At 41.9% G+C, this 27641-nt stretch overlaps 1 protein-coding gene across 1 annotated transcript in view; it reads left to right on the top strand.

Moving 5' to 3' along the window:
* Positions 1-27641, top strand: part of TDRD10 (tudor domain containing 10) — a 62523-nt gene that overhangs the window by 1671 nt on the left and 33211 nt on the right. The window contains 1 exon segment of the mRNA XM_066257331.1: positions 3709-3737. Within this exon segment, the coding sequence (XP_066113428.1) occupies positions 3709-3737 (29 nt within the window).

The raw sequence follows: 27641 nt of genomic DNA, 5'->3' as shown, positions 1-27641 counted from the left end.
TTCATTCACATACCAGTTGTTGGACATTTAGCTTGTTTCCACTTTGTGGCTATTAAGACCAAGGCTGCTCTGAACACGTATGAGCAAGTCTTTGTGTGGATATCTGTTTTAATTTCTCTTAATTAGATACCCAGGAGTGGAATTGCTTGGCCATGTGGAATTCTCTGTTTAACTTTTTGAGAAACTGCCAAATTGTTTTGCAAAGTGGCTGCACCATTTTACATTCCTACCAGCAATATGAGGGTTCCTGTTGCTCCACATCCTCAACACATTATTATTGCCTGTCCTTTTTATTACAGCCATCCTAGTGGGTGTAAAGTGATTTGCATTTCCCTAGTGACTTATGATGTTTTGTGTGCTTATTTGCCATTTGTTTATCTTTGGAGAAATGTCTATCAGATTGTTTTTCCACTTTCCAGTTGGTTTCTTTATCTTCTTGTTATTGGTTTATATGGGTTCTTCATATAGTCCTTGTCTTTTTAAAAGCACCAATAAGAGCCCTGGCTGAGTAGTTCAGTTGGCATCGTCCTGACACTCCAAGCTTGAGGGTTTGATCCCAGGTCAGCAGTGTACATACAAGAATGAACCAACAAATGCATAAATAGGTGGAATAACAAATTGATATTTCACGCTTTCTTCTCTCTCTTTAAAACAACAACAATAACAAAAACAAGTAAGATACTTCTCCAGACCCAGCAATAGAGTGGAAACTCATGACTTTGGAGTCATGTGGTCTGGATTCCAAAAACAGGCTTTTTCATTAATGAGCATAGATTAAGTTATTTTAGACAAATTACCAGATTATTGTCTCTGAGCCTCCAGGACTTCATCTTTACCATGGGGTTATAATGTCTAGCTTTTAGTGTTTAACAATTAAATGAGACCATGCATATTAGCTGTTAGCACCTGGCAGGCCCCAAAAGGCATTGTTGAAAGATTTATTCTGGGCCTTTGCTTGAGAGATGTTGGTGCCTCCCCTGCTCCAAAAGGCTATAGACCTTTCTGGGGATTACCAGGAAATTGAGACTAACACCAGTAACCCTGATTCTGCCCATAAACCTCTCTGTTTTTATATATCCATATTTACATCTTTTAATTATCTTAACTACTTTTAGTTTTATTTGAATTTAGTTGCAGCCAAAGCTGTTGTTTCTTCCCACAGCTAGGAACAATTTAGAGGAAAAAGTTACCATTTTTAAAAATTTAATGTTTTAATTTATGTTTCTCTAAAGTAAAGAAAAAAACCTTTAAAATGACTTTGACAGCTCTGTGTTTGTAGGAAAAGAACCAAACCTTCGGAGTCAGAGACTTCAGTATCTTTTATAATCTTTTTTTGTTGTTGTTGTTATCATTTTAGAGAGGAGAGAGTTAGAGAGAAAGGAAGGAGGAGCAGGAAGCTTCAACTCCCATATGTGCCTTAGACCAGACAAGTACAGGGTTTTGAACAGGCAACCTCAGCATTCCAGGTTGAGGCTTTATCCACTGCACCACCACAGGTCAGGCCTCTTTTATAATCTTACATAAGTCATCTGATGCCTGTGCCAGTTTTTGAGATTCATCTATGACATAGCATTTATCAGTACTTCATTCCTTTTATATTGCCAAATAATATTCTGTTGCGTGAATATAATCACGTTTTATTTATTCATGTGAGCATTGCCTTTCCCATCTGTAAAACTGAGAAGATAACACTCCACAGGGTCATAGGGCAGGGCTGGTGAAATACATAAAATGAAACCCAGTGGCTACCGTTTACTGAGCTCTTAACCCTTTGAGTAGTGAGTTTTTTTCATGCTTGCTGACCCCCAGGAGTATTTTTTTCAAAAAATGAAATTAGTTCCAGTTATAGTTTTATTAACTTAAAATCATGTGTGTTTGGTAACCAATTTACAGAAACAAAGGAATATACATTTGCCTTTTTTAAATGTTGCCTTACACATTTTTAAAAAATATTTTATTTATTGATTTTTAGAGAGAGGGGAGAGAGAGAGAGAAGGGGGAGGAGCAGGAAGCATCAACTCCCATATGTGCCTTGACCAGGCAAGCCCAGGGTTTCGAACCGGCAACCTCAGTGTTCCAGGTTGACGCTTTATCCCACTGCACCACCACAGGTCAGGCCACATTTTTAAAATAAAAATTTTTGTTATGATCGTACTCTGGGTGGTCAGGAGGCATGAGGACGTACATGAACGTTCATACTACTCAAAGGGTTAATACAGGGCATGTGCTTTAAGCACAGTACCACATTTCACCCTTGTGATCCAGGGCACAGGTGTTTTGTTCCTCATTTGACAGATAAAATGTGCTCAAGGTCTCTGGGCTGGACTAAAAAACAATATCTATCTTAACTCCAAAGGCTCCATTCTAGCCACAGGCTTGACACTGTGCAGAGGTGGATGTGGTTTTAAAGTTGCTCATGGTAATTATTTTCTATTTGCTGCTATAACAGATTACCACTTGTTTGGTGATTTAACAATACAACCTACAGTTCTGTAGGCCAGAAGTCTGACGCATCTCGCTAAATTAAAATCCACTGCATACCTTCTGGAGGCTCTAGGGGAGAACCAGTTCCTTGCCTTTTCTGGTCTCTAGAAAAGATTGCCTGCATCCCCTGGTTTGTGGCCCCCTTCCTCTGTGTTCAAAACAACAATAGTAGTTGAATTCTTGTCATATTACATTGATTTACTCTTGCTTCTGTTGTTACATCTCTGTCTGACCCTCTCTTCTGTTTCCCTCTTTCACTTTGAAGGATTCCTATGGTTAAGGTCAGCTCATTGGCAACTTTAATTTCCCCTTGCCATGAAATTAACATATTCATAGGTATAATATTGTGACTTATAGTAAGAAATATGTATTTGGGCTTTGTTCAATTCCTGGCAAAGACCTCCTAAAATCTTTGGACTTGCTTAAGTGAGGGGAGCAATGTCAATGAGTGTACCTTATGGTTAATGAAATAACTTTGGAAAGCCCTTAAGGAAGGGGGCTGTTTGCCAGAGGACCCAACCAGATGATTTGAGGATTGAAATTTTCCCTTGGTCCATCCCTCTTCTTCCCCACTCCTGGGGAAGGACGAAAAGCTGTGGTGGAACCAATCGCCAATGGCCAATAATTTAATCAATATTCCCTGTGTAATTAGGACTTCATAAAAACCCAAAGGACAGGTTTTGGAGGGCTTCTGGGTTGGTGAACATGTAGATTTGGGGATAGCGGCTCACCCGCAGGGCGTGGAAGCTCTGTGCCCTTTCCTCACGCCTTGTCCTAAGCACCTCTTCCATCTGGCTACAAATCTGAGCTGCTCTAGCAAATTGATTGAACCCAAGGAGGAGGTCTCGGGAACCTCCAATCTATAGCCTGTCAGTTGGAAGCACAGATGATAACCTGGGCTTGCAAGTGACTGGCATCTGAACGGGGGGGAGGGGGGGGGGGAAGTCGTGTAGGACTGAGTCCTTAACCTATGGAATCTGATACTCTCTCCAGGTCAGAATTGAGTTTAGTTGTTGGACATCAGCTGATGTCTGGAGTATTGCTTGGTTGTGTGGAAACCCCACATTGGAACCAGTGACTAGAATCCTTAATAGGTTTTGGGGATTAGGATGTGGACCACTTAGGGAGGGGCTCGTTATTCTGACTGCCACAGTACCTATTCAGTAATTATGTGCTGGTGAATTATCCTGGTACTCCTCTAACTGTGGCTGGTTTGCTTTGCAGGAGATCCTGTTGGGAAGAAACTGCAGCATGTAAGTCGCTTCCTTTTTTGTGATAAACAAGGCTCCTTCCACCACACAGCCTTCTCTTCCTTCTCTTCCTGCCTCACGGTGCCTAGAGCTTAGGAGTCAACCCCAGGAGTTGATTAACAATGACAAAGGTTCAGTGGAAGGCTTCCTGGTTTAGAACCTGAGTCTGGGAGAAAGAAGGGAAACCCTTCATCAGAACTGGGGGTGGGGCCTGTGCAGGGTCCTGCCTCCTGTGCTCACACTCCTTTGAGTTTGGGCGTGGGAGGTAAGACACTGCGGCCTGTGTTTGACAGGTCCTGGAACAGCAGTGACTTCTGACCCTCTGCTGACCTGTTGGGGAAGAATGGTGTTGGAGGAGCAGAAGTCTCTAGATGAGTTAGCCTGGGGGTTTGGCTGGTGCTGAGACCTTCCATCTATACGTGTATCTTAGTTAACCTACTCAGTTTCTGTCCATGCATGAAACTTGGGTTCCGCCTAGATTCTACTCTTGCTCTAGTCAGCTGCCACGTTTCTGTACACATGGCAGATGTGTCCCCCTGTCACTGCCATGGTGCACACCCTCAGTCATTGTTGCATTTGCTGCTCCTAACTCTATGCTTCTCTTTAATTCTTACCTTCTTTCACTTCAACCTCCACCATCTCCAGAGTGATCTTTATAAAGCCCAGCTGTGTTGATGTCGCCTCTCTGGTTAAAACCCTATACCCACTTCTTGCAGCCAGTGGATTTCATTATGTGGCCTTGCCTCTTCTCTTATTACTCACTCTCATGCCATGTGCACTCTGGCTATTCCCAGCTACACACAGTTTCTGCTATGTGCCAAGCCTTTTCATATCTCCTTGCCTTTGCATGTGCTGGTTCCCTTGCCTCCCTCCTGCACTGCCACCCTCCTGCACTTTCCACCCTCCTTCCCACCCCTCCCCTTCGCCCTTCCCCCTCCCCTTTTCCTTCTTCCTTCCTTCTCTTCTTCCCCCTTTTCCCCTTTTTTTCCCTTTTCCCCTTCCTCCTTCCCTTCTTCCTTCCTCCTTCCTTCCTTCCTTCCTTCCTTCCTTCCTTCCTTCCTTCCTTCCTTCCTTCTTTCCTTCCCCATTTACTCCTTCCCTCCCTCCCTCCCTCCCTCCCTCCCTCCCTCCTTCCCTTCCTTCCTTCCCTCTTTCCCCCCTCTCCTTCTTCAGCTTAACGTTAACTCTGAAACACAATGTCCTTGGTTTAGACACTTCATAATATCTCACTGACAGCACTGGGTTCCTGGTGTCTCCCAGAGAGTGAGCTCCCCCCTTGAAGGCTGTGATGCCCACAGCCGGCTCTTAACACTGGACCTCTTCCATAACACTGATGAATGCTTGCTGAATGACTGAGTGCAGTGTAGCGAATCCTCGCTCATGAGGGAGATATGCTTGTAGCAGTGTGTGCATTTTCACATTGAAGAAAATATGTCACTTAACACGTTTTAACTCCTCTGAGTCTTTTAACCATTTGCTTGCCTTTTTAATGCTACTTTTCTTCTTAGGGTTCAAGAAGAAGAAGACTGAGGTGTATGTTGGCAGTCTTTCCCTGGACAGCTCTGAGTTATTCTTCATTCTCTGTGATCAGTTACTACTTTTTTTTTTTGGTCTCCCCCACATGACTTATTAATATGCCAGTAACCGAATTTTGCCAGTTTGTAAAGATATTTTAGAGCTGTGATGAGCAAGCAGTCACAGCTAGTGATGAGACTGACGAACACATCGTTTGCCTTGGGCTTTCCTGTGTAAGCATCCTGTGCGGTTAGTCCCAACTCCTCCCACGTAAACCTGGATGCTTGGTCACCCTACTAACTGCTTTGAATGGATGTAGGGGCTGCAGTGAGGCAGCTTCTGTTTAGGGAGGGACCTTATTAGTGTTCAACTGCCCACCCTTTGGTCACAGGGAGCAGTTGGGTCTCAGCCAAAAAAACAGCACCCATTTTGCTTTGAAATGAACCAATTGAATCAGTGGCTGTATACTTAGAGAGTAGAATATAAACAATAGTATTTTTGGCCCAAAGAATTTTACTATTTGGGGAGGCCAAACTAACAAACCTGAAATAATTATAGAACCACATAGGTATTTAAAATTTGTAACAAGTGCATTTGAAGTACAGATGAAAGGCAATGGAGGTGTAATCTACTGAGTTGAAGCAGCCCCTGACTGTTTTTTGGAGCATCTACTCTCTGCAAAATAATGTGCTTGGAGTTCGCCATGCTTGGAGAGAAATAACCAAGTCTTTGCACTCAGGGAGCTTGATCTTGGAAATGAGAGAAACTAACCTTTGTGGAGCCTTTGCTGCAACTAAACATTTTTCAAAAATGTCCTGTCCTCTTGCCCACTTGCCTATCAGTTACGCTCAATCTTCTCTGCCCAAGTTTTATTTTATTCCTTTTATACCACTTACTGTATTTTAATTATCAGACATGTTCCAGGAAATAGGCTACATGTTTTATTCATGTGGTTTTATTAAATTCTTATAATAATAACTCTGGGTGGTGGGTGTTGTCTTCACCTTGGAGGCAGCCAAGTCTGTAAGAGGACCAAGTACATAGATCTAGTGAGTGGTCAGCCAGGAACCCCTAAGTACCAACTATGTAACCAATAAGACATATAAATAACTCATAATAAAAGATGGCCCTATTATGTTTTTATCTGACATAGTATTAGAGCACAGAATGAATTCATTTTGACCCAGCAGGTGAAATCATATTCAACCAAAGGGGCTGGTTGGAGGATTCTTGGCATCTGATTCCCCTTCCTCTTCTTGGCAGGCTGGTAGACATGTTACTTGACAGTGAAATGGGGACAGGAGCTCCTGCCGGCAGTTCCTGCAGTGGTCAGGGGAGGCAAAGTACTGAGAAGCTCTGCTATGTGTCACCAATACACCCTATTCCAGAGCCCAGCCCCTGGGGCTTGCTGGGCCATGCTGTCCCACACAGCGTTAGAGGGGACCTTTGGCCCTCATCCCCTCCACAGCAAACAAACAGCCTTTCCCACAAACCTGTAAACTCAGGGCGGTCTCTAGGGAAAGGCTTGAGCTAATGGAGTAGGATTTTAGAGAGAAATTTCTGATAATAACTCAACTGTCCAGTTTAGAACAGTGACATTACCCTACTTGCAAACCAACAAATTAGCCTGTAGCATTTTCATGGTTTTAGGTAGAAGATGAAAGTTGTGGATCAAAGATGAAGGATGAGGTATTACTCATAGGAATAATAGTAGCCAGCATCTTTTTTTCATTGTTTTAACACTTCTTTTTTTTATTGAGATATAAATGACATACATAAAATTCACTATTCTAAAGAGTACAATTCAGTGGTTTTTATACACAAGGTTATGCAACCATCACCACTAATTCCAGAACGTTTTCATTATCTGCAAAATAAATCCCTTACCCATTAGCTGTCCCTCCTACCTTCCTCTTCTTCTCAGTCCCTGGAAACCATTCATCTACTTTCTGTCTTTGTGGATTTGCCTATTCTGGACATTTCATATAAATGAAATCATAAAATATGTTTGCATTTTGTGTTTTTCTTCATGTAGCATAATGTTCCCAGAGTTTATCTGTGTTATAGCACATCTCAGTACTTTGTTCCTTTTTATGACTGAGTGATTTTTTATTACAGGGTATACTACAGTTTGTTTATCAATTCATTATTTGATGGACCTTTGGGTTGTTTCTACTCTTTGGCTATATGCACAATGCTGCTCTGAACATGGGTGTACAGTTTTTGTGTGAGCATGTGTTTTACTTCTCTTGGGTATATACCTAGGAGTAGAATTACTGGATCACATGATAGCTCCATGGTTAACTTTTTGAGGAACTTTACCAAACTGTTTTCCAAAACAGCTTGTACCGTTTAATATTTATACTAACAATGTACGAGCTCCAATTTCTCGCCAAAACATGTCTTTTTTATTATAGCCATCTAGTGGATGTGAGGTGGTATCTCATGGTGGTTTTGATTTGCATTTCCTTAACAACTTATGAGCATCTTTTTATGTGCTTCTTGGCCACTTGAAGTATCTATTCAAATCCTTTTCCCATTTTAAAAATTGTATTGTCCTTTTTTTTTTTTTAGAGAAAGAGAGAGAAAGACAGAGACAGACAGATAGGAAAGGAAAGAGATGAGAAACATCAGCTCATAGTTGTGGCACCTTAGTTGTTAATTGATTGCTTTTTCATATGTGCCTTGACTTGGGGGGGGGTGTGCTCCAGCTGAGCCAGTGACCCCTTGCTCAAGCCTTGGGCTCAAGCTGGTGACCTTCAGCGACCATGGGGTCATGTCTATGATCACACACTCAAGCCAGCGACCGTGCATGCACTCAATCAAGCTGGTGAGCCCGTACGTACTCAAGCTGGCGACCTCGGGATTTCAAACCTGGGTCCTAAGCGTCCCAGGTCAATGCTCCATCTACTGCGCCACTGTACCATCAGGCAGTTGTATTATCTTTTTAACAATTTCATTAGATACAATTTACAAACATTTTCCCCATTTAATTGTCTTTTCACCTTCTTTATAGTATCCTTTGACGCAAAAGTTTTTAAGTTATGAATTTCTATTTTTTGGTTGCTCTTCTTTAGGTATTATCTCTAAAAAAGCATTACCAATCCAATATCACAGATTTACCCTTATATTTTCTGATAAGAGTTTTATAGTGTTTGCTCTTATTTAGGTCTGTGATCCTTTTGGAATTAGTTCTTATGAGTGATGTAAGGTAGGGATCAATTTCATTCCTTTGCATGTAGATATTCAGTTGTCCCAACACCCTTTGTTAAAAAAACTATTTGTTCTCCATTGAATTATCTTGGCAAACTTTTCGAAAATCAATTGACCCTAAATGTGGTAGTTGCTTTCTGGACTCGTTATGTTTATGCTTATGCCAGTACTGCATTTGTTTGCCATAGCTGTGGAGTGAGTTTTGAAATCTTCCACCCAGTTACACTGAGCCCACTATTAGCTTTCTACACTCAGCAGTAGTCTAAAACTGTTTTTGATGAGTGTTCTAGTAAGTACATGATGACAAATTGATTAAAAACTTTCAAATGCCTTCTGTTTCCATAATTATGATAGAATGAATAAACTGAAAACTCTCTCACAAGAAAATACTTAGAGTTTAAAATATAAACACCACTTTAATTAAATTATTTTTCTTTTCTTTTTTTAACAGGGACAGAGAGAGAGTCAGATAGAGGGATAGATAGGGACAGAAACAGAGAGAGATGAGAAGCATCAATCATCAGTTTTTCGTTGCGACACCTTAGTTGTTTATTGATTGCTTTCTCATATGTGCCTTGACCATGGGCCTTCAGCAGACTGAGTAACCCCTTGCTCGAGCCAGCGACCTTGGGTCCAAGCTGGTGAGCTTTTGCTCAAACCAGATGAGCCCGCGCTCAAGCTGGCGACCTTGGGGTCTCGAACCTGGTTCCTCTGCATCCCAGTCTAACGCTCTATCCACTGTGCCACCGCCTGGTCAGGCTATTTTTAAATTTTATGTTCAGTTACAGTTTACATTTAATATTATTCTGTTTTAGTTTCAGGTGTGCAGCATAGTGATTATGCAATCATATACTTTAAAAAGTGTTCCCCTGATATTTCCAGTAACCACCTGGTACCATACAAACTTATTACAATATTATTGACTATATTCTCTGTAATGTACTTTCCATGACTGTTCTGTAACAACATATTTGTACTTCTTAATCCCTTCACCTTTTTCACCCAGTCCCCCAACTCTCCTCCCTTTTGGTAACCATGAGTCTGTTCTAATAAACACCACTTTTAAATGCATGGCTGAGACCTAAGAAAGTAAGGAAAATTAAGAGGGCCCAAGATAAGCAAGTAACTGAAAACCAGAAAAGTCTGGCTTGTGCCCTGGGGTCTTTGTCTGGCTCAAAAATCAAAGGGCTTAGATTATAATGGCCATGTCAGGGTAAGAGATGACTCCTTGGGCCTGTGTGAGGAAGGGAGAGGTAACTAATTCCACTGCAAAAGCAGGATCCTTGAAGGGCTGAATCCTCAGTGAAAGTGTGAACCACAAAATCTTTGCTCACTGGCCCAAGGTAGTGTTGATTTAGCTATTCTGTCTTGGTGTGGATCTGGGTCTCTCCCCAAGAACATGTAACAATATGCCTGAATTAGGGTTTAAATTCATAATACCTTAATGGTCTGGGAACCTCAGGCCAAAAGTTAGCCTTTTTAAAGTTAAAAACCCAATTTATGAGGAAACACTTGAACTGTGAATGGAAGGAAACTTCCTAAGTCTGATAAAGTGTATCTATAAAAAATATACATAAAACATTATAATTTGGGAAACAGGAGTGTTTTAAAATCAAGAACAACACATGAGTACCTATATCACCTCTTCTGTTTAATATTTTATGGAAGGTCTTAGAGCAAGTTAGAAAATAAAAAGAAATGAATGATGTGAAAATTAGAAAGAAAAAAGCAAATCTGTCATTATTTGTAGGTGATCACATAAGTTGAAAGACTAAAAGAATCTTAAGTGCTAGAGTTATTGAGATTTAGAAGGGTGGTCAAATATAAGATAAATATACAGAAGTTTATTTTATTTCTATACAACAAGAACCAAAATACAGGTAAAAATAATTCTAATACAAGTTTTGTAAGATGTATGTACAGAAAATTGAGACTTGCCTGACTGGTGCTTCCCTTAATGGGAGATTCAGTGGATAAAGGGTCCACCTGGAGTGTTGAGGTCACCAGTTCGAAACCCTGGGCTTGCCTGGTCAAGGCACATGCAAGAAGCAACTACTACAAGTTGACACTTCCCACTCCTCCCCCTGCCTTTTTCTCTATCCTCTCTCTAAAAATCAATAAATAAAATCTAAAAAAATTTTTTTTGAGATTTTATAGAAAGACATTAAGGAAGACTTAAATAAACAGAAATACTATGTTATGGATAAGAAGACTTAGTTTTATTATTCTTAAATTGATGAGGTATAGATTCAATGCTCTTTTGATCAAAATACACAAAGGTTTTTACAAAAGAACTTGACAAGTTTATTCTGAAATTTATTTAAAACAGAAAAGTCTCACGAATAACCTTACCTTTCTGAAGAAGAGTAAGGAAGACAGAGGAGAGCAAATGCTTTGCGATAGTAATGATGACCCTGGTGTGGGTGCAATGCTAGGTAGTTGATATATGGAACAGAATAGGAAGTTGATATATGGAACAGAATACAATAGACCCATATGTAATCACTTGGAGTGTATGTATAAAAACCAGGTGGCATTGTAGATCAGTTGAGAAAGAAAAAAAAAAAACTATTCAATAAGTTCTGAGACATTCTGTCATCTATACAGGAAAAGTGAAACTGGACCTTTACCTTATCATATATACCAAATGGATTCTAGATGGATTAAGGACGTAACATACAGCAAAACATAGTACTTAGTGACATAACTCTGATAGCTTTCCCTTTGAGATTAGGAGTAAGATAATGGATACCGCATATTGCTGTTTCTCTCAACATTGTATTGGAGCAGTCAGCTGCCTTGGCCAGGGAGTAGAGGTCTAGACAGACTCAGGAAGTGACAGTGTCTCAGTTGTCTGGCTTTGAGGTGGGAACCATTCCCCCCACTTTCTCATGAATCTGACTGGTACTTCCCTTCATGGGAGATTCAGTAGAACACTCCTGGATGCCAGCAGACCTACAATCCAGACTCGAAAGCCCTACCCACCTGACTCCTACTGGCTCTGCCCTGCTGAGGTCAGAACAAAATCCGGACAGACTGAGATCTGTGACTCTGGGGTTGGGGCCACATGTATCACCTTCCCTGAAGCCTGAATGGCACCTGTCCTCAGGGGAGACCCAATAACCTTATCATCCTGACTCCACCAGAGGCTCTTTCAGTGACAGCCTAATAGGCAGCCAGCAGGTGGAGACAGCCAGAAGCAGATTTTGGGGTTCCTTGGGACTTTTTATAACCAGCCCCTGGGCCAGGTGTTGGTAAAAGCTGACCTTGGTGTGCAGCTTGGTCCTTCCCACATGCACCTAAACCCAGCAGAGGCTGACACAATCATTGGATCACTTGTAGCTCCCGACAGGTGGCTGAGGGCCAATCAGAGGCAGCATCTTACATTGGCCTTCACCAGGTTCCCTTCCAAGAGGCCCAGAACAAATACAGTAGTGGCCAGCTTTAAAAAGCAACGCAGCAGGATCCTATTAGCTTCACAAGCAGTATATCCATAGGGAGATCTTGTTAAGCACCAAATCCAGCTGAGGTGAATTCAACTTTCTGTGGTCAGTACCTGCACAGCAGTTTGCACCCTTTGATTGAGGTAGAGGCTCACAGTCATCTAAGCTGAGGGTCAATCCCATGTACAATGGGCCAATAGCAGTCAAGACTCAATTACAATAGGAGGGCTCACATAACCCACATAAGGGACACTCCTGGAGCACCTGGCTCAGGTGATCTAGGAGACTGCACCACTGGACCCAACACAACACCTACTATATAAGGTCACCCACAAAGACTGGGAAACACAGCAGATCTAGCTAATACATAGAAACAAACATGGGCCCTGGCCAGTTGGCTCAGCGGTAGAGCGTCGGCCTGGCGAGCGGGGGACCCGGGTTCGATTCCCGGCCAGGGCACATAGGAGAAGCGCCCATTTGCTTCTCTACCCCCACCCCCTCCTTCCTCTCTGTCTCTCTCTTCCCCTCCGCAGCCAAGGCTCCATTGGAGCAAAGATGGCCCGGGCGCTGGGGATGGCTCCTTGGCCTCTGCCCCAGGCGCTAGAGTGGCTCTGGTCGCGGCAGAGCGACGCCCCAGAGGGGCAGAGCGTCGCCCCTGGTGGGCGTGCCGGGTGGATCCCGGTCGGGCGCATGTGAGAGTCTGTCTGACTGTCTCTCCCCGTTTCCAGCTTCAGAAAAATACAAAAAAAAAAAAAAAAAGAAACAAACATGAAAAGGCAGCCAAAATGGGGAGAAAAAGAAACAGATTCCAAATGACAGAATGGGAGAAATCTGCAGAAAAAGAGCTAATTGAAATGAGGATAAGCAATTTATAGAATTCAAAGTAATGGCTATACAGATGCTCAAGGAACAAAACAAGAATTTCAACAAAGAGATAGCAAGCATAAAAAAGAACATGGAAACCACAGAAAGGAACCAGTCAGAAATGAAGAATACGATATCTGACACCAAGAATAACTGGGAGAATAAGCAGTAGGTTGGAAGAAACAGAGAATCGAATCAGTAGTTTAGAAGATAAGATAGAAAAAAACAACAACACCCAATCAGAGCAACAAAAAGAAAAAAGAAAAAGAATGAAGAGTTTTAGGGACTTTTGGGCCAACATGAAATGCAACATTTGTATCATAGGGGTACCAGAAAAAGAAGAGAGAGAGCAAGGGATTGAAAACCTATTTGAAGAAATAATGACTGAACCTGACCAGGCAGTGGCACAGTGGATTGAGCATTGGACTGGGATGCAGAAGACCCAGGTTCAAAACCCTGAGGTTGCTGGCTTGAGTGCAGGCTCATCCAGCTTGAGCATGGGCTAACCAGCTTGAGCGCAGGGTTGCTGACTTGAGTGTGGGATCATAGATGTGACCCCATGGTCACTAGCTTGAGCCCAAAGGTCGCTGGCCTGAAGCCCAAGGTCACTGGCTTGAGCCCAAGGTTGCTGGCTTGAGCAAGGGGGCACTCGCTCTGCTGTAGCGCCCAGGTTAAGGCACATATGAAAAAACAATTAATGAACAACTAAGGTGCCATAACAAATAATTGATGCTTTGCATCTCTCTCCTTTCCTGTCTGTCTGTCCCTCTCTCTGACTCTCTGTCAAAAAATTGAAAGAAAAAAAAAAAGAAATAATGACTGAAAATTTCCCTAACCTGGTGAAGGAGAAAAACATTCAAATCCAGGAAGTGCAGAGAGTCCCAAACAAGGTGAGCCCAAACAAGATGGACCCAAAGAAACCCATATCATAATTAAAATGTCAAAGGTCAAAGACAAAGAGACAATCTTAAAAGCAGCGAGAGAAAAGCAGTTAGCTACTTATAAGGGAGCTCCCATTAGATTGTCAGCTGATTTCTCAACCTAAATATTCAGGCAAGAAGAGATTGGCATGAAGTATTCAAAGCAATGAAAAGCAAGGACCTACAACCAAGACTACTTTACCCAGCAAGGCTATCATTTAAAATTGAAGGAGAAATAAAGAGCTTCCCAGACAAGAAAAAGTTAAAGGAGTTTGTTACCACCAAATTGGTATTATAAGAAATGTTAAAAGGCCTTCTTTTTTAAAAAAAATTATTTTTGTTTAGACAATTAAATTTAACAGGATGACATTGGTTAACTAAAGTACATAGATTTAGAGAAAGCCATCTCCACATCATTTGGACAGTTGATTATGTTGTATACCCATCACCCAAAGTCACATCATCCTCTGTCACCTTATACTTGTTTCTCTTTATGCCCCTCTCCCTCCCCCCACTCCCTTCCGTCTCCTCCCTTCCCCTTCCCCTGGTAACCACTGCACTCTTATCTATGTCCATGAGTCTCAATTTTGTGTCCTACCTATGTATGGAATCATACAGTTCTTAGTTTTTTCTGATTTACTTATTTCACTTAGTATAATGTTGTCAAGGTCCATCTATGTTGTTGTAAATGATACTAAGTCATCATTTCTTATGGCTGAGTAGTTTTCCATAGTATATACATACCGTATCTTTATTCAATCCCCTATTGAAGGGCATTTTGGTTGTTTCCATATCTTGGCCACCGTGAACAATGCTGCAATGAACATGGGGGTGCATATGTCTTTATGTACCAATGTTTTTGAGTTTTGGGGGTATATACCCAGTAGAGGGATTGCTGGGTCATATGGTAGTTCTATTCTTAATTTTTGGTTCCTCAAAAAATTAAAGGACCTTCTTTTTAAAAAAGGAGGAGGAAAAATACAGAGGAACACTGTTAATAGAAAAAATGGCAATAAACAACATCTATCAATAATCATTTTAAATTTAAATGGCTTAAACACTCCAATCAAAAGACATAGGGTAGCTGAATGGATAAGAAAGCAACACCCATATATACACTGTCTACAAGAAATCTACCTTAGAACAAAGATATATACAGATTAAAAGTAAAGGGATGGAAAAAGATGTTTCAAGCAAATAAAAATTAAAAAGCCTGGGTAGCAATATTTACATCTGAAAAAATAAACTTGCAAACAAAGGCTATAGTAAGAGACAAAGAAGGACACTACATAATGATAAAGGGAGCAATTCAACAACAGGAGATAACCCTGGTAAACATTTACACCCCCAATTTAGGAGCACCTAAATATGTAAAGCAAATCTTGATGGACATAAAGGGAGAGATTAACAGCAATACAGTCATTGTAGGGGATTTTAACACCCTCATTGATACCAGTGGATAGATCATCTTGACAGAAAATCAATAAGGAAACAGCAGCTTTAAATAACACATTAGATAAGCTGGATTTAATATCTTCAGAGCATTTCACCCCAAACTGCAGAATATACATTCTTTTCAAGTCTACATGAAACATTTTCTAGGATGGATTACGTGTTAGGACACAAAACAAGTCTTAATATATTTAAGAAGATTACATTCATATCAAGCATCTTCTCTGATTATAATAGTATAAAATTAGAAATTAGTTGCAAGAAAAAAACAAAAAACACACAAAAACATGGAGGCTAAATAACACGTTACTAAACAATGAATGGGTTAACAGTAAGATCAAAGAACAAGTCAAAAGATACTGTGAAAGAAATGAAAATGAGGCCCTGGCCGGTTGGCTCAGTGGTGGAGCATCGGCCTGGCATGCGGGGGACCCGGGTTCGATTCCCAGCCAGGGCACATGGGGGAGGCGCCCATTTGCTTCTCCACCCCCACCCCCTCCTTCCTCTCTGTCTCTCTCTTCCCCTCCCGCAGCCGAGGCTCCATTGGAGCAGGGATGGCCCAGGCGCTGGGGATGGCTCCTTGGCCTCTGCCCCAGGCACTGGAGTGGCTCTGGTCGCGGCGGGGCGACGCCCCAGAGGGGCAGAGCATCGCCCCTGGTGGGCGTGCAGGGTGGATCCCGGTCGGGCGCATGTGGGAGTCTGTCTGACTGTCTCTCCCCGTTTCCAGCTTCAGGGGAATGCAAAAAAGAAAAAGAAAAAGTAAAAAAAAAAAAAAGAAATGAAAATGAGAACACAATAACCCAAAATCTATGGGACACAGTGAAAGCAGTCCTAAGAGGAAGATTTATAGCATTACAGGCCTACCTCAAGAAACAAAAATCTCAAATGAGCAATTTAATCTTAGGAATTTGAAAAAGAACAACAAACAAAGCCCAAAGTGAGAAGAAGGAGGGAAATAATAAACATCAGAGCAGAAATAAATGAAACAGACACTAAGAAATATACAAAAGATCAATGAAATCAAGAGTTAGTTCTTTGCTAAGATAAAGAATTGACAAATCTTTACCCAGTCTCATCAAGAAAAAAGAGAGACCCTGGCCAGTTTGCTCAGTGGATAGAGTGTCAGCCCAGTGTATGGATGTCCTGGGCTCAATTCCTGGTCAGGGTACACAAGAGAAGCAACCATGCTTTTCTCCCCTTCTCTCCCCCTTCTCTCCCTTCCCACAGTCAGTGGCTTGGTTGGTCTGAGTGTCAGCCTCAGTTGCTAAAAATAGCTCAGTTGATTCAAGCATTGGCCCTAGATGGGATTGCCTGTTGGATCCCAGTCGGGGTGCATATAGTAGTCTGTCTCACTATCTCCTCTTCTTCCAATTAAAAAAAAAAAATAGAGGGCCCTGGCTGATTGGCTCAGTGGTAGATCGTCGACCCAGTGTGTGGATGTCCCAGGTTTGATTCCTGGCCAGGGCACACAGGAGAAGCAACCATCTGCTTCTCCACCCATCCCACTCCCCCTTCTCTCTCTCTCTCTCTCTCTCTCTCTCTCTCCTGCAGCCATGGCTCAATTGGTTCAAGCGCATCAGCCCCAGGTGCTGAGGATGGCTCCATGGAGCCTCGCCTCAGGTGCTAAAAATAGCTCGGTTGCAAGCATGGACCAGATGGGAGTTGCTGGGTGGATCCTGGTTGGAGCACATGTGGGAGTCTATCTCTCTAGCTCCCCTCCTCTCACTTGAAAAAGAAGAAAAAAAGAAAGAAAAAAAAGGAGAGAGGACCCAAATAAAATCAGAGATGAAAGAAGTAATAGACACCAAAGAAATATAAGATTGTAAGAAAATATTATGAACAGTTGTATGCTAACAAATTGGACAAACTTGATGAAATGGATAAATTCCTAGAAACTTATAATCTTCCAAAACTGAATCAGGAAGAACAGAGAAACTGAATAAACAGATTATAGCCAGTGAAATTGAAGAAGTAATCAAAAAAATCCCAACAAACTCATTGACCAGATGGCTTCACCAGAATTTTTTTTTTTTTTAGCGCCTGTGTGTGTGCGCACACACACACACACACACACACAAGAGAGAGACAGAGACAAAGATAGAGGTGAGAAACATCAATTCATAGTTGTGGCACTTTAGTTGTTCATTAATTGCTTCTCATATGTGCCTTGACCAGGGAGGCTCCAGCTGAGCCAGTGACCCCTAGCTCAAGCCAGAGTGACCTTGGGCTTCAAGCCAGTGACCATGAGGTCATGTTGATGATCCCACACTCAAGCTGACGACCATGTGCTCAAGCTATTCACTAGTAAATTTTACCAAACATTTAGGCCCTGGCCAGTTGGCTCAGCGGTAGAGCGTTGGCCTGGCGTGCAGAAGTCCCGGGTTCGATTCCCGGCCAGGGCACATAGGAGAAGCGCCCATTTGCTTCTCCACCCCCACCCCCTCCTTCCTCTCTGTCTCTCTCTTCCCCTCCGCAGCCAAGGCTCCATTGGAGCAAAGATGGCCCGGGCCCTGGGGATGGCTCCTTGGCCTCTGCCCCAGGCGCTAGAGAGGCTCTGGTTGCGGCAGAGCAACACCCCGGAGGGGCAGAGCATCACCCCTGGTGGGCGTGCCGGGTGGATCCCAGTCGGGCGCATGCGGGAGTCTGTCTGACTGTCTCTCCCCATTTCCAGCTTCAGAAAAATACAAACAAACAAAAAAATTTACCAAACATTTAAAGAATACATAACACCTGTCCTGAAGCTATTCCAAAAAATTCAAGAGGGAAAACTCCCAAGCTCATTTACAAAGTCAACATTATCCTAATTCCAAAACCAGACAAAGACATTACAAAGAAAGAAAATTAAGAGTTGATGCTTCTCATCTCTCTCTCTTCCTGTCTCTTGCTCACTAAGAAAAAAAAGATAATAATCACATGATTATATCAATAGATGAAGAAAAAGCATTTCATAAAATTCAGCACCCATTTATGTTAAAAACTCTCTCAACAAAGTGGAATAAAGGGAACATACCTCAACGTAATAAAGGCCATATATGATGAACCCACAGCCGACATAATACTCAATGGGCAAAAACTACAAGCATTTCCCTTAAGATTAGGAACAAGACAGGAATGTTTGCTGTCACCATTCTTACTCAATATAGTCCTGGAAGTCCTAGCCACAGCAATCAGACAAGAAGAAAGAAAAGGCATCCAAATTGGGAAAGAAGAAATAAAATTTATTATTTGTAGATGACATGATACTATATATGGAGAGCCCTAAAGATTCCACTAAAGAACTGCTAGAACTGACAAATGAATTCAGTAAAGTACCAGGATACAAAATAAATAGCCAGGAATCAGCGGCATTTTTATACACCAATAATGATCTACCAGAAAGGGAAAAGAAAACAATACCATTCACAGTCCTTTCAAAAAGAATAAAACACCTAGGAATAAATTTAATCAAGGTTGTAAAGAACTGCACTGAGAAAATTATAAAATACTGAAGAAAGAAACTGAAGAAGATACAAGCAAGTGGAAGTATATACTGTGTCCATGGATAGGGAGAATTAAAATCATTAAAATGTCCATATTACCCAAAGCAATCTATAGATTCAACACAATTCCTACCAAGATACCTATGGTGTATTTCATAGAACTAGAACAAATATTCCAAAAATTTATATGGAACCAAAGACCCCAAATAGCCACAGCAAATTTGACAAAGGAGGACAAAGTTGGAGGAATCATGCTACCTCATATCAAACTATACAACAAGGTCATAGTAACCAATACCAGATGGTACTGGTATAAATACAGACATATAGATCAATGGAACAGAATAGAGAGCCCAGAAATCAATCCATGCCTATATGGTCAATTATATTTGACAGAGGAGGCAAGAACATACAATGAGATAAAGACAGTCTATTCAGTAAATGGTGTTGGGAAAATTGGACGGATACATGCCAAAAAATGAAACCAGACCACCTTCTTACACCCTATACAAGAATAAACTCTAAATGGATTAAAGACTTGAATGTAAGACTTGAAACCATCAAAATCCTAGAAGAAAACATAGGCAGTAAAATCTTGGACATTTATCATAGCAGTATTTTTTCATATATATCTCTCCGGACGAGAGAAATGAGAGAAAAGGGTCATAAATGGGACAACAAACTAAAAAGTATTTGCACAGTAAAGGAAACCATCAACAAATTTAAAAGACAACCCACTGAATGGGAGAACATATTCACCAATATATCTGATAAGTGATTAATACCCAAAATTTATGATGGACTTATAAAACTCAAAACCAAAAAAAACCAAACAGTCCAATTGAAAAATGGGTAAAGGACTTAAATAGACACTTTTCTAAAAAGGTCCTACAGATGGCTAATATGCATATGAAAAGATGCTTAATGTCACTAATCAGAGAAATGCAAATTAAAACCACAATGAGATATCACCTCACACCTTTCAGAATGGCTATCTTTAATAAATCAACAAACAAGAGTTGGTGAGGGTGTGGAGAAAAGGGAATCCTCGTGCACTGAGGGTGGAAATGCAGATTGGTACAGCCACTAAGGAGAGTAGTATGGAGTTATGTCAAAAAATTTAAAATGGCGCTGCCTTATGGCCTAGCAATTCTACTTCCGGGAATTTATCTGAAGAAACCCAAAACACTAATTCAAAGGAATATTTGCACCCCTATGTTCAATGCAGTGTTATTTACAATAGCCAAGATCTGGAAACAGCCCAAGTGCCCATCCTGCATGGCTATGGCACCCAGCCCTACAGCACCCCAACTTCACTGCAGCATTAGTTACAATAGTCAAGATTTTTAAGCAGCCCAAGTGTCCGTCAGTAGATGAGTGAATAAAATAACTGTGGTACATTTACACATTGGAATACTATGCAGCTATAAAAAGAAGGAAATCTTACCTTTTGCAACAGCATGGATGGACCTGGAGATCATTATGCTAAATTAAATAAGCTAGTCAGAGAAAGACAAGTACCATATAATTTCACTCATATGTGGAATCTAATGAACAAAATGAACTAACAATCAAAATAGAGACAGATTCATACATGGAGAGCCGGCTGACAGATATGGGGGTGCAGGAGGCTTGATGAGGGAGGTGGTGGAATAGAGCAAAAAAGTACAAAAAAACCCCAAACCTCATTGACATGGAAGACAGTGTGGTGATTGCTCGGAGGTGGAGAGGTGGAGGGGGGTATAGGGGTATAAATGGTGAGGGATGAAGACTTGATTTGGGGGGAGTGGATGAACACAGAATATCCTGTTCAGAGATGTGTTGTAGAATTGTGCACCTGAAACCTATATAATTGTGTTAACTAGTGTCACCCTAATAAGTTCAATTAAAAATTTTAAAAGTGAAATATTTAAAAGTTTTTATAATAAATAAAAATTATTTTAAAAAAATCACTTTCTGCCCTGGCCGGTTGGCTCAGCGGAAGAGCGTCGGCCTAGCGTGCGGAGGACCCGGGTTCGATTCCCGGCCAGGGCACACAGGAGAAGCGCCCATTTGCTTCTCCACCCCTCCGCCACACTTTCCTCTCTGTCTCTCTCTTCCCCTTCCGCAGCCAAGGCTCCAATGGAGCAAAAGATGGCTCGGGCGCTGGTGATGGTTCTGTGGCCTCTGCCTCAGGCGCTAGAGTGGCTCTGGTCGCAACATGGTGACACCCAGGATGGGCAGAGCATCGCCCCCTGGTGGGCAGAGCGTCGCCCCTGGTAGGCGTACCGGGTGGATCCCGGTCGGGCGCATGCGGGAGTCTGTCTCTCCCTGTTTCCAGCTTCAGAAAAATGAAAAAAAAAAATCACTTTCTAAAAACAAGTTGGTGACATAACCAGTTTGATGTACACATTGTCTTAGAACATAGTATTTTGACTGTATATCCTCAGTAGGATATACTATAGGAATAAAAAGAACTGAAAAGGAATCTTAAACTTTACTTAATAATTTCATTGTCAGTAGTAATCCTGGTATTGTTATTGGAACCTGTTATATATTTAAAGTAGGATAAAACAAGTCATTAGGTCAATGTTGGTAAGAACAGAATTTTCAACATAAGGAAAAATGAAGAAGTTAAATAAAAACTATATATGAATTGGCATCCCTTATAATGACGATTGTTTTCCTCTTTAAAGATGCATCTTCTAGCTCTGTCCATTGAAAGACCTCGGGAGCTTCAAAACCCAGTAAATTCTAGCTCCTATATTGTGCACTGTAGCCACCATTCCCCATTGAATGGAAGCTGGTATTCTGGAAGTGACTGATTCCACAGCTGGGGCTGTTATGCCAGAAAGCTAGAAAGCTATCAAAGGCTATTGAGATTTGATTGAAGGGACATTAGAGGTGGACTATGTGTTTTTTGGAGCTGATATGTTTGCAGAGTAGTGATGAGGTGTTTGAGACTTGTTTTAGAAGACACTGTTTTAGTAGCAGGGAGAGAGTATAGATGAAATTGGAATGTCCATGAGTTGAGAATTATTAAAGCTAAGTAGTAGGTATTTAGCCATTTGTTATACTACTTTATATCTATGTTGAAAGTTTCCAAATAAAAATAAAAAGACACAAGAATGAGGAAAAGAAGGTCCCATAGACAAAGATGGACAGTTTGTGCATCAAAAATACTAATGACTTCATTTAATTAAAATTCATTGATGATTAAAAAAAACAATAATTTGTAATGATACCTAAAGAAAAAAATAAAACAAAACTCACTTGACACAATTGAAGGTAGAAATAGTTCATTAATATTAAAGCTTGATGATTAAAAGAATAAGAGTTAATTTTGCTTTTCCAACACAAATGCTATTTCAAGACAAAAAAATGAACCTAGCAGATGAAAGTTTTCTTTATAGGGGAACTCCTGCTCATAAATACAGAAGAAATTATCGAATTATAAAATTATCATTTTGCAAACCATTAATTTTAAAAAGCCTGTTTCAGATAGTGGTTATTTATTAGAACTTGGTGGTAACTTTATTAGGTAAAAAATGATGGGTAGTTTTACAATGGAGGGTTGAGGCTGTCACCATCCGAACTTGCTGATTAATTCAGTCTGACTATAAGTGAGTCAACCAAACATAAGCCCCCTAAAGTGATGCAAGGTTATTGAAGGAGATCACACCATCTATAAAGTATTCTAGCCAAAATAACATGTCTAAAAACTCAATGGCTAATTTCCAGTCTAAAGAAAATAGGGATAGGTCAAGTAAAATGCTACTGTAAAGAAGAGGTACTTTTGTCTACAGGACAGCTCACGTGGTTTCTGTAACAAGTCAAAATCAGGGAGAAATTAAAGTAGGGGACCTGATGCAGATATAAAGAGATTTAGAAAAGGCATAAGAGAAATGATAATCAAATATACTGAATAGACATTGTTTTTTATCTTGATTTAGACAGAACAAACCTGAAAAGATGTTTTTGAGACAGCTAGTGAAAAAGGCTCCAGGGAACTATTGTTAATCATCTTAGTTTGATAATGGCATTGTATCTACATAAGAAAATAGCCCTTCTGAAGTGTTAACTATTTAAGAGTAATAGTTACTTGGAATCTGCTTTAAAACACTAACAAACAAGGGGTAGAGAGGTAGGTGAGACATCTGCAAGATGTTGATGGTTGCTGAAACTTGGTGATGGGTTTGTGGGGTTCATTGTACCTTTCTTCTTCTATGTATGTTTAGAATATTTTGTCATAAAAGTTAAGTATATCCAGAATTTGAGCACTTCCCATCACACCCACTGCTGTCACCCCAATCCAAGCCACCATCATCTCATCTGGATCACAGTGATAGTTGGCACCCCTCTACTCAGCAGCCTCTAGTCTTTCCCTTCTCACTTAGGAAAAGGACTTAGAGTCCCCTGAGGCCACACATGAACTGGTCCCCTGCAGCCCTGTGCCCGTGTCTCCTATCCCCTCTCCATTGCTTGCTCATGTCAGCCTCACTGGACTTCCTGCTAGGCCTTGAACCTGCCCTAGGACCTTTGCACTTGCTGTTCCTTCTACTTCACCTGTTCTTTCCCCAGGTATCAGCCCCTTCACTCAGTGTCATCTTCTCACAGGATGCTCCTGTCATTCTCCCTAGACTGCAGCCCCCCACTCCTGATCCCTCTCTTACTTTATATGTTTCCTTAACACTTATCACTATTGAACTTACTATACATGTGATTTATTCAATTTATTGATTGATTATCTGTCTTCCTCAAAGAAGATAGGTCCCAGGAGGGGAGGGGTTTTTGCCTACTCTGTTTGCTGCACCTGAAACATTTTATAACACAGAGTAGGCACTTAATAAATATTTGTTGAATATTTTGAATCCTTGAAATATTTTTTCAAGAATTTTGGTAATAAAAGAGTAGGAAAATGAACAGTAGCAGGAAGATGATGTGGGTCAAAGGTATTATGTGGGTCAAAGTATTAAGATGGCAAATATTAGAGTTCACTTGTATGCTTATGCAGTGGAGAGGGGAACTGATGCAGCAGAGAGAGATAATTTAGCCTCAGAGGCCTCGAGAAGGTGGGGGTAAGGGAGCTCCAGAGTCAGGACAGGTCTTCCACATAGAGAGGTGCACACAAGGATGCAGGGTGTGGGCATCCCCTTTTGATTGCTTCTCTCTTCTCCGTGTTGTCAGCTGAATAAGAGGGTCTGGAAGGTTTGAGTAGAGAAGTATACATGCAGTTTTGTGTGGGAGAGTGGGGATCTGATCATTAGGAACAGGAGTAGGGATGTTGTGAAGCGCTTTACACAGGAAATGTACCTAAGGGGCGTGATGCGTTAGGAACCAAGACAGCTAAGCTGGCCAAAGGAAAGCAAGGAGTGATGGGGTGGTAGTGGGGCAGAACGGATAGGAGAGTCAGGATAGGGTCTGGAGTTTGCAGGATGGTGGGAAAGTGGCAGGGGTTGAAGGACCACACTACTGGAGAGTGGAGCTGGGGAACTAGAGGTGGGAGCAAGAACAACAGTTAGCGCAGGGCTTGGATGTGCCACTTGTCATTGGTGATGACCAAGTCCCTGGTGCACCCCAGGAAGAAGGGAGCTCAAGTAATGGGGAGACAGCTGTTGGATGCTTTTCCTTCACTTTGTGTTTGTGACTTTTATCATTTCATATATTTTAAATGTATTTATTTATTTAGCGACAGAGACAGAGAGAGATAGGGACAGACAAATAGGAAGAGAGATGAGATGCATCAGTTCTTCAGTTTGGCAACTTAGTTGATCATTGATTGCTTTCTCATATGCGCCTTGACCAGGATCTCCAGCAGAATGAGTGACCCCTTGCTCAAGCCAGTGACCTTGGGCTCAAGCCAGTGACCTTGAGCTTCAAGCCAGCAACCTTTGGGCTCAAGCCTGAGATCATGGGGTCATGTCTATGATTCCATGTTCAAGCCAGCTACCCTGCACTCAAGCTGGATGAGCCTACACTCAAGCCGGCGACCTCGAGGTTTTGAACCTGGGTCCTCTGCATCCCAGTCCAGTGCTCTACCCACTGTGCCACTACCTGCTCAGGCTATTTTAAACATTTTTATATTAGCACATGCACTCCAATTGATATTCAGATGCCTAGGTTGTACCATGCAAAATTGCTGCTGTTCAACCATTTTTAGCTGCAAAAATGTCAGTTTCATATGGTTCAAAGTAATATTGTCCCAGATTTTGCGACTTTAAACAGCGCTTTGGTGTATCAGCTTTTATGCATGTCTGTGTGCCCATGCGTGAGTGTGTCTAGGACCTGTACCTGGGTGTGGGATCAGAGAACACACAGCTTGACCGGAGGGAAGTCTGACCTATACTCCCAGCAGCAGCAGCAGTAGCAGCAGCATGAATTCCTCTATCCTCAGCAGTGGCTGGTGTTGTTCAGCTGCTAAATCGCTGCTAACCTGATGGCCATGGCATTATTTAGGATGTAAGGCAATGGTATACCCTACCTATCTGGCACGAAGTCAGTGGTCCATAAATGCTGGTGCCATAATTAATCATTGACTATAGATCCCATAAATGGTGTTTTGGTAATGATTGGTTGAGAGGGGTATACTGTTAAGTGAAATAGATTACAAACCAGAAGGAACAGCATGATCTTGTAATCTTTACATAGGTGTGCAGTGCTCTTGTTTTGGTGGTAGTTATTAGGCAATACTTCTATTTTGCTATCCATACTTTGAACTTTTTTTTTTTTTTTTTGCATTTTTCTGAAGCTGGAAACAGGGAGAGACAGACAGACTCCCGCATGCGCCCGACCGGGATCCACCCGGCACGCCCACCAGGGGCGACGCTCTGCCCACCAGGGGGCGATGCTCTGCCCATCCTGGGCGTCGCCATATTGCGACCAGAGCCACTCTAGCGCCTGGGGCAGAGGCCAAGGAGCCATCCCCAGCGCCTGGGCCATCTTTGCTCCATTGGAGCCTTGGCTGCGGGAGGGGAAGAGAGAGACAGAGAGGAAAGCGCGGTGGAGGGGTGGAGAAGCAAATGGGCGCTTCTCCTGTGTGCCCTGGCCGGAAATCGAATCTGGGTCCTCCGCACGCTAGGCCGACGCTCTACCGCTAAGCCAACCGGCCAGGGCCTGAACTTTTTTTATCATGAACATTAAGTACTTTTGTAATTAAAAATTCTTTTTTGTGTGTGACAGAGACAGACAGAGGGACAGATAAGGACAGATGGGCAGGAAAGGAGAGAGATAAGTATCAATTCTTCATTGTGACACCTTGGTTGTTCATATTGCTTTCTCATATGTGCCTTGACCCAGGGGGCTACAGCAGCGACCATGGGGTTACGTCTATGATCCTATGCTCAAGCTGGCAACCCCACGCTCAATCTAATAAGCCCACGCTCAAGTTGGCTACCTAGGGGACTTGAACCTGGGTCCTTTGTGTCCTAGTCCAATGCTCTATCCACTGTACCACCACCTGGTCAGGCTAAAAATTCTAATAAATTAATTTCATTATTTAAAATCAGATGTAAAAGGTTCCCTAAGGGGCATGAGGCGGTTTTATTTTTATTTATTTGTTTGTTTTAAGTTTTTAAAAAAACTTATTTATTTTAGAGAGAGGAGAGAGAGAGAGAGAGAGAAAGGGGGGAGGAGCATCAACTCCCATATGTGCCTTGACCAGAAAAGTGCAAGGTTTCGAACCAGCGACCTTAGTGTTCTAGGTTGACGCTTTATCCACTGCGCCACCACAGGTCAGGCCAGGGCATAAGGCAGTTTTAGCTTAACATACCAAGCCTCCTGTCAAATCTATAATTGATAAAAATAAAAAAAAACTTTTAAATAAATAACCTACAGTAGTCTCCCCTTATCTGCAGTTTTGCTTTCCATAGTTCTAGTTACCCTGCAGTCAACCACAGTCTGAAAATATTAAGTGGAAAGTTTCAGAAATAATTCATAAGTTTTAGACTGTGCACCAATCTCAGTAGCATGATGAAACCTTGCACTGTCCTGCCCGGGATGTGACTCATCCCCTTGTCCATGTGTCCATGTTGTATGCACAGTACAATAGGTATTTTGAGAGAGACCACATACATATAACTTTTATTACAGTATATGGTTATAATTGTCCTATCTTATTATTTTTGTTAATCTCCTGTTGTGCCGTATAGGAGAAATACAGTGTATATAGAGTTTGGTACTGTCCGCAGTTTCAGGCGTCCCCTGGGGGTCTTGGAATGTAGATACTGTGGGTGAGGGGAGACAGCTGTATTAGGGACAGGGAGAAAGTCATTGTTAGGGCTTGTCTTCAGATTTTAGGAGTTCCTAATGACTACTGTTAACAGTAACAGCACTTGCTGATGGCATGACCTCACTGATAACATTGATCAAAGTCCCATGAATGTAAAGATGTTGGCAGGGATTTTGTACTTGTGTGTGGTGGTGGTGATGCTTTTTCTCTCCTCTCACCATCAAGCACATTTTCTGAAAACTAGTACTTCCTGAAGCTGCTTGATACCATGAAACAGTAATTTTTGAACTTGGTTGCCCATGAAAATCATCTGGGGAGCTTTTTTTTTTTTTAAATTTTTCTGAAGTGAGAAGTAGGGAGGCAGAGAGACAGACTCCCACATGTGCCTAACCGGGGTCCACCCAGCATGACCACCAGGGGGTGATGCTCTGCCCATGGGTGGTGGTGAGGGTGTTGCTTCTTTGCAACCGGAGCCATTCTAGTGCCTGAGGTGGAGGCCATGGAGCCATCCTCAGTGCCCAGCCAACTTTGCTCCAAAGGAGCCTTGGCTGCAGGAGGGGAAGAGAGAGAGAGAGAAAGGAGAGGGGGAGGGGTGGAGAAGCAGATGGGCATTTCTTCTGTGTGCCATGGCCGGGAATTGAACCCGGGACTTCCACACACCGGGCCGGCGCTCTACCACTGAGCCAACCAACCAGGGCTGGGGAGCTTTTAAACAATCTTGATGCTTTAATCCAAACCCCAAAGAAAAAGTAACTGTCCAGCAGAATCTCATTTGGAGTCAGCATTGAGAACTTGTGTGATGGAACAAGGGTTAG

The sequence above is a fragment of the Saccopteryx bilineata genome, chromosome 2 (genome assembly GCF_036850765.1).
Source record: "Saccopteryx bilineata isolate mSacBil1 chromosome 2, mSacBil1_pri_phased_curated, whole genome shotgun sequence".
NCBI lineage: Eukaryota > Metazoa > Chordata > Mammalia > Chiroptera > Emballonuridae > Saccopteryx > Saccopteryx bilineata.
Note: the sequence above shows the minus strand (reverse complement) of the source record. Positions and strands in the feature narration are given on the sequence as shown.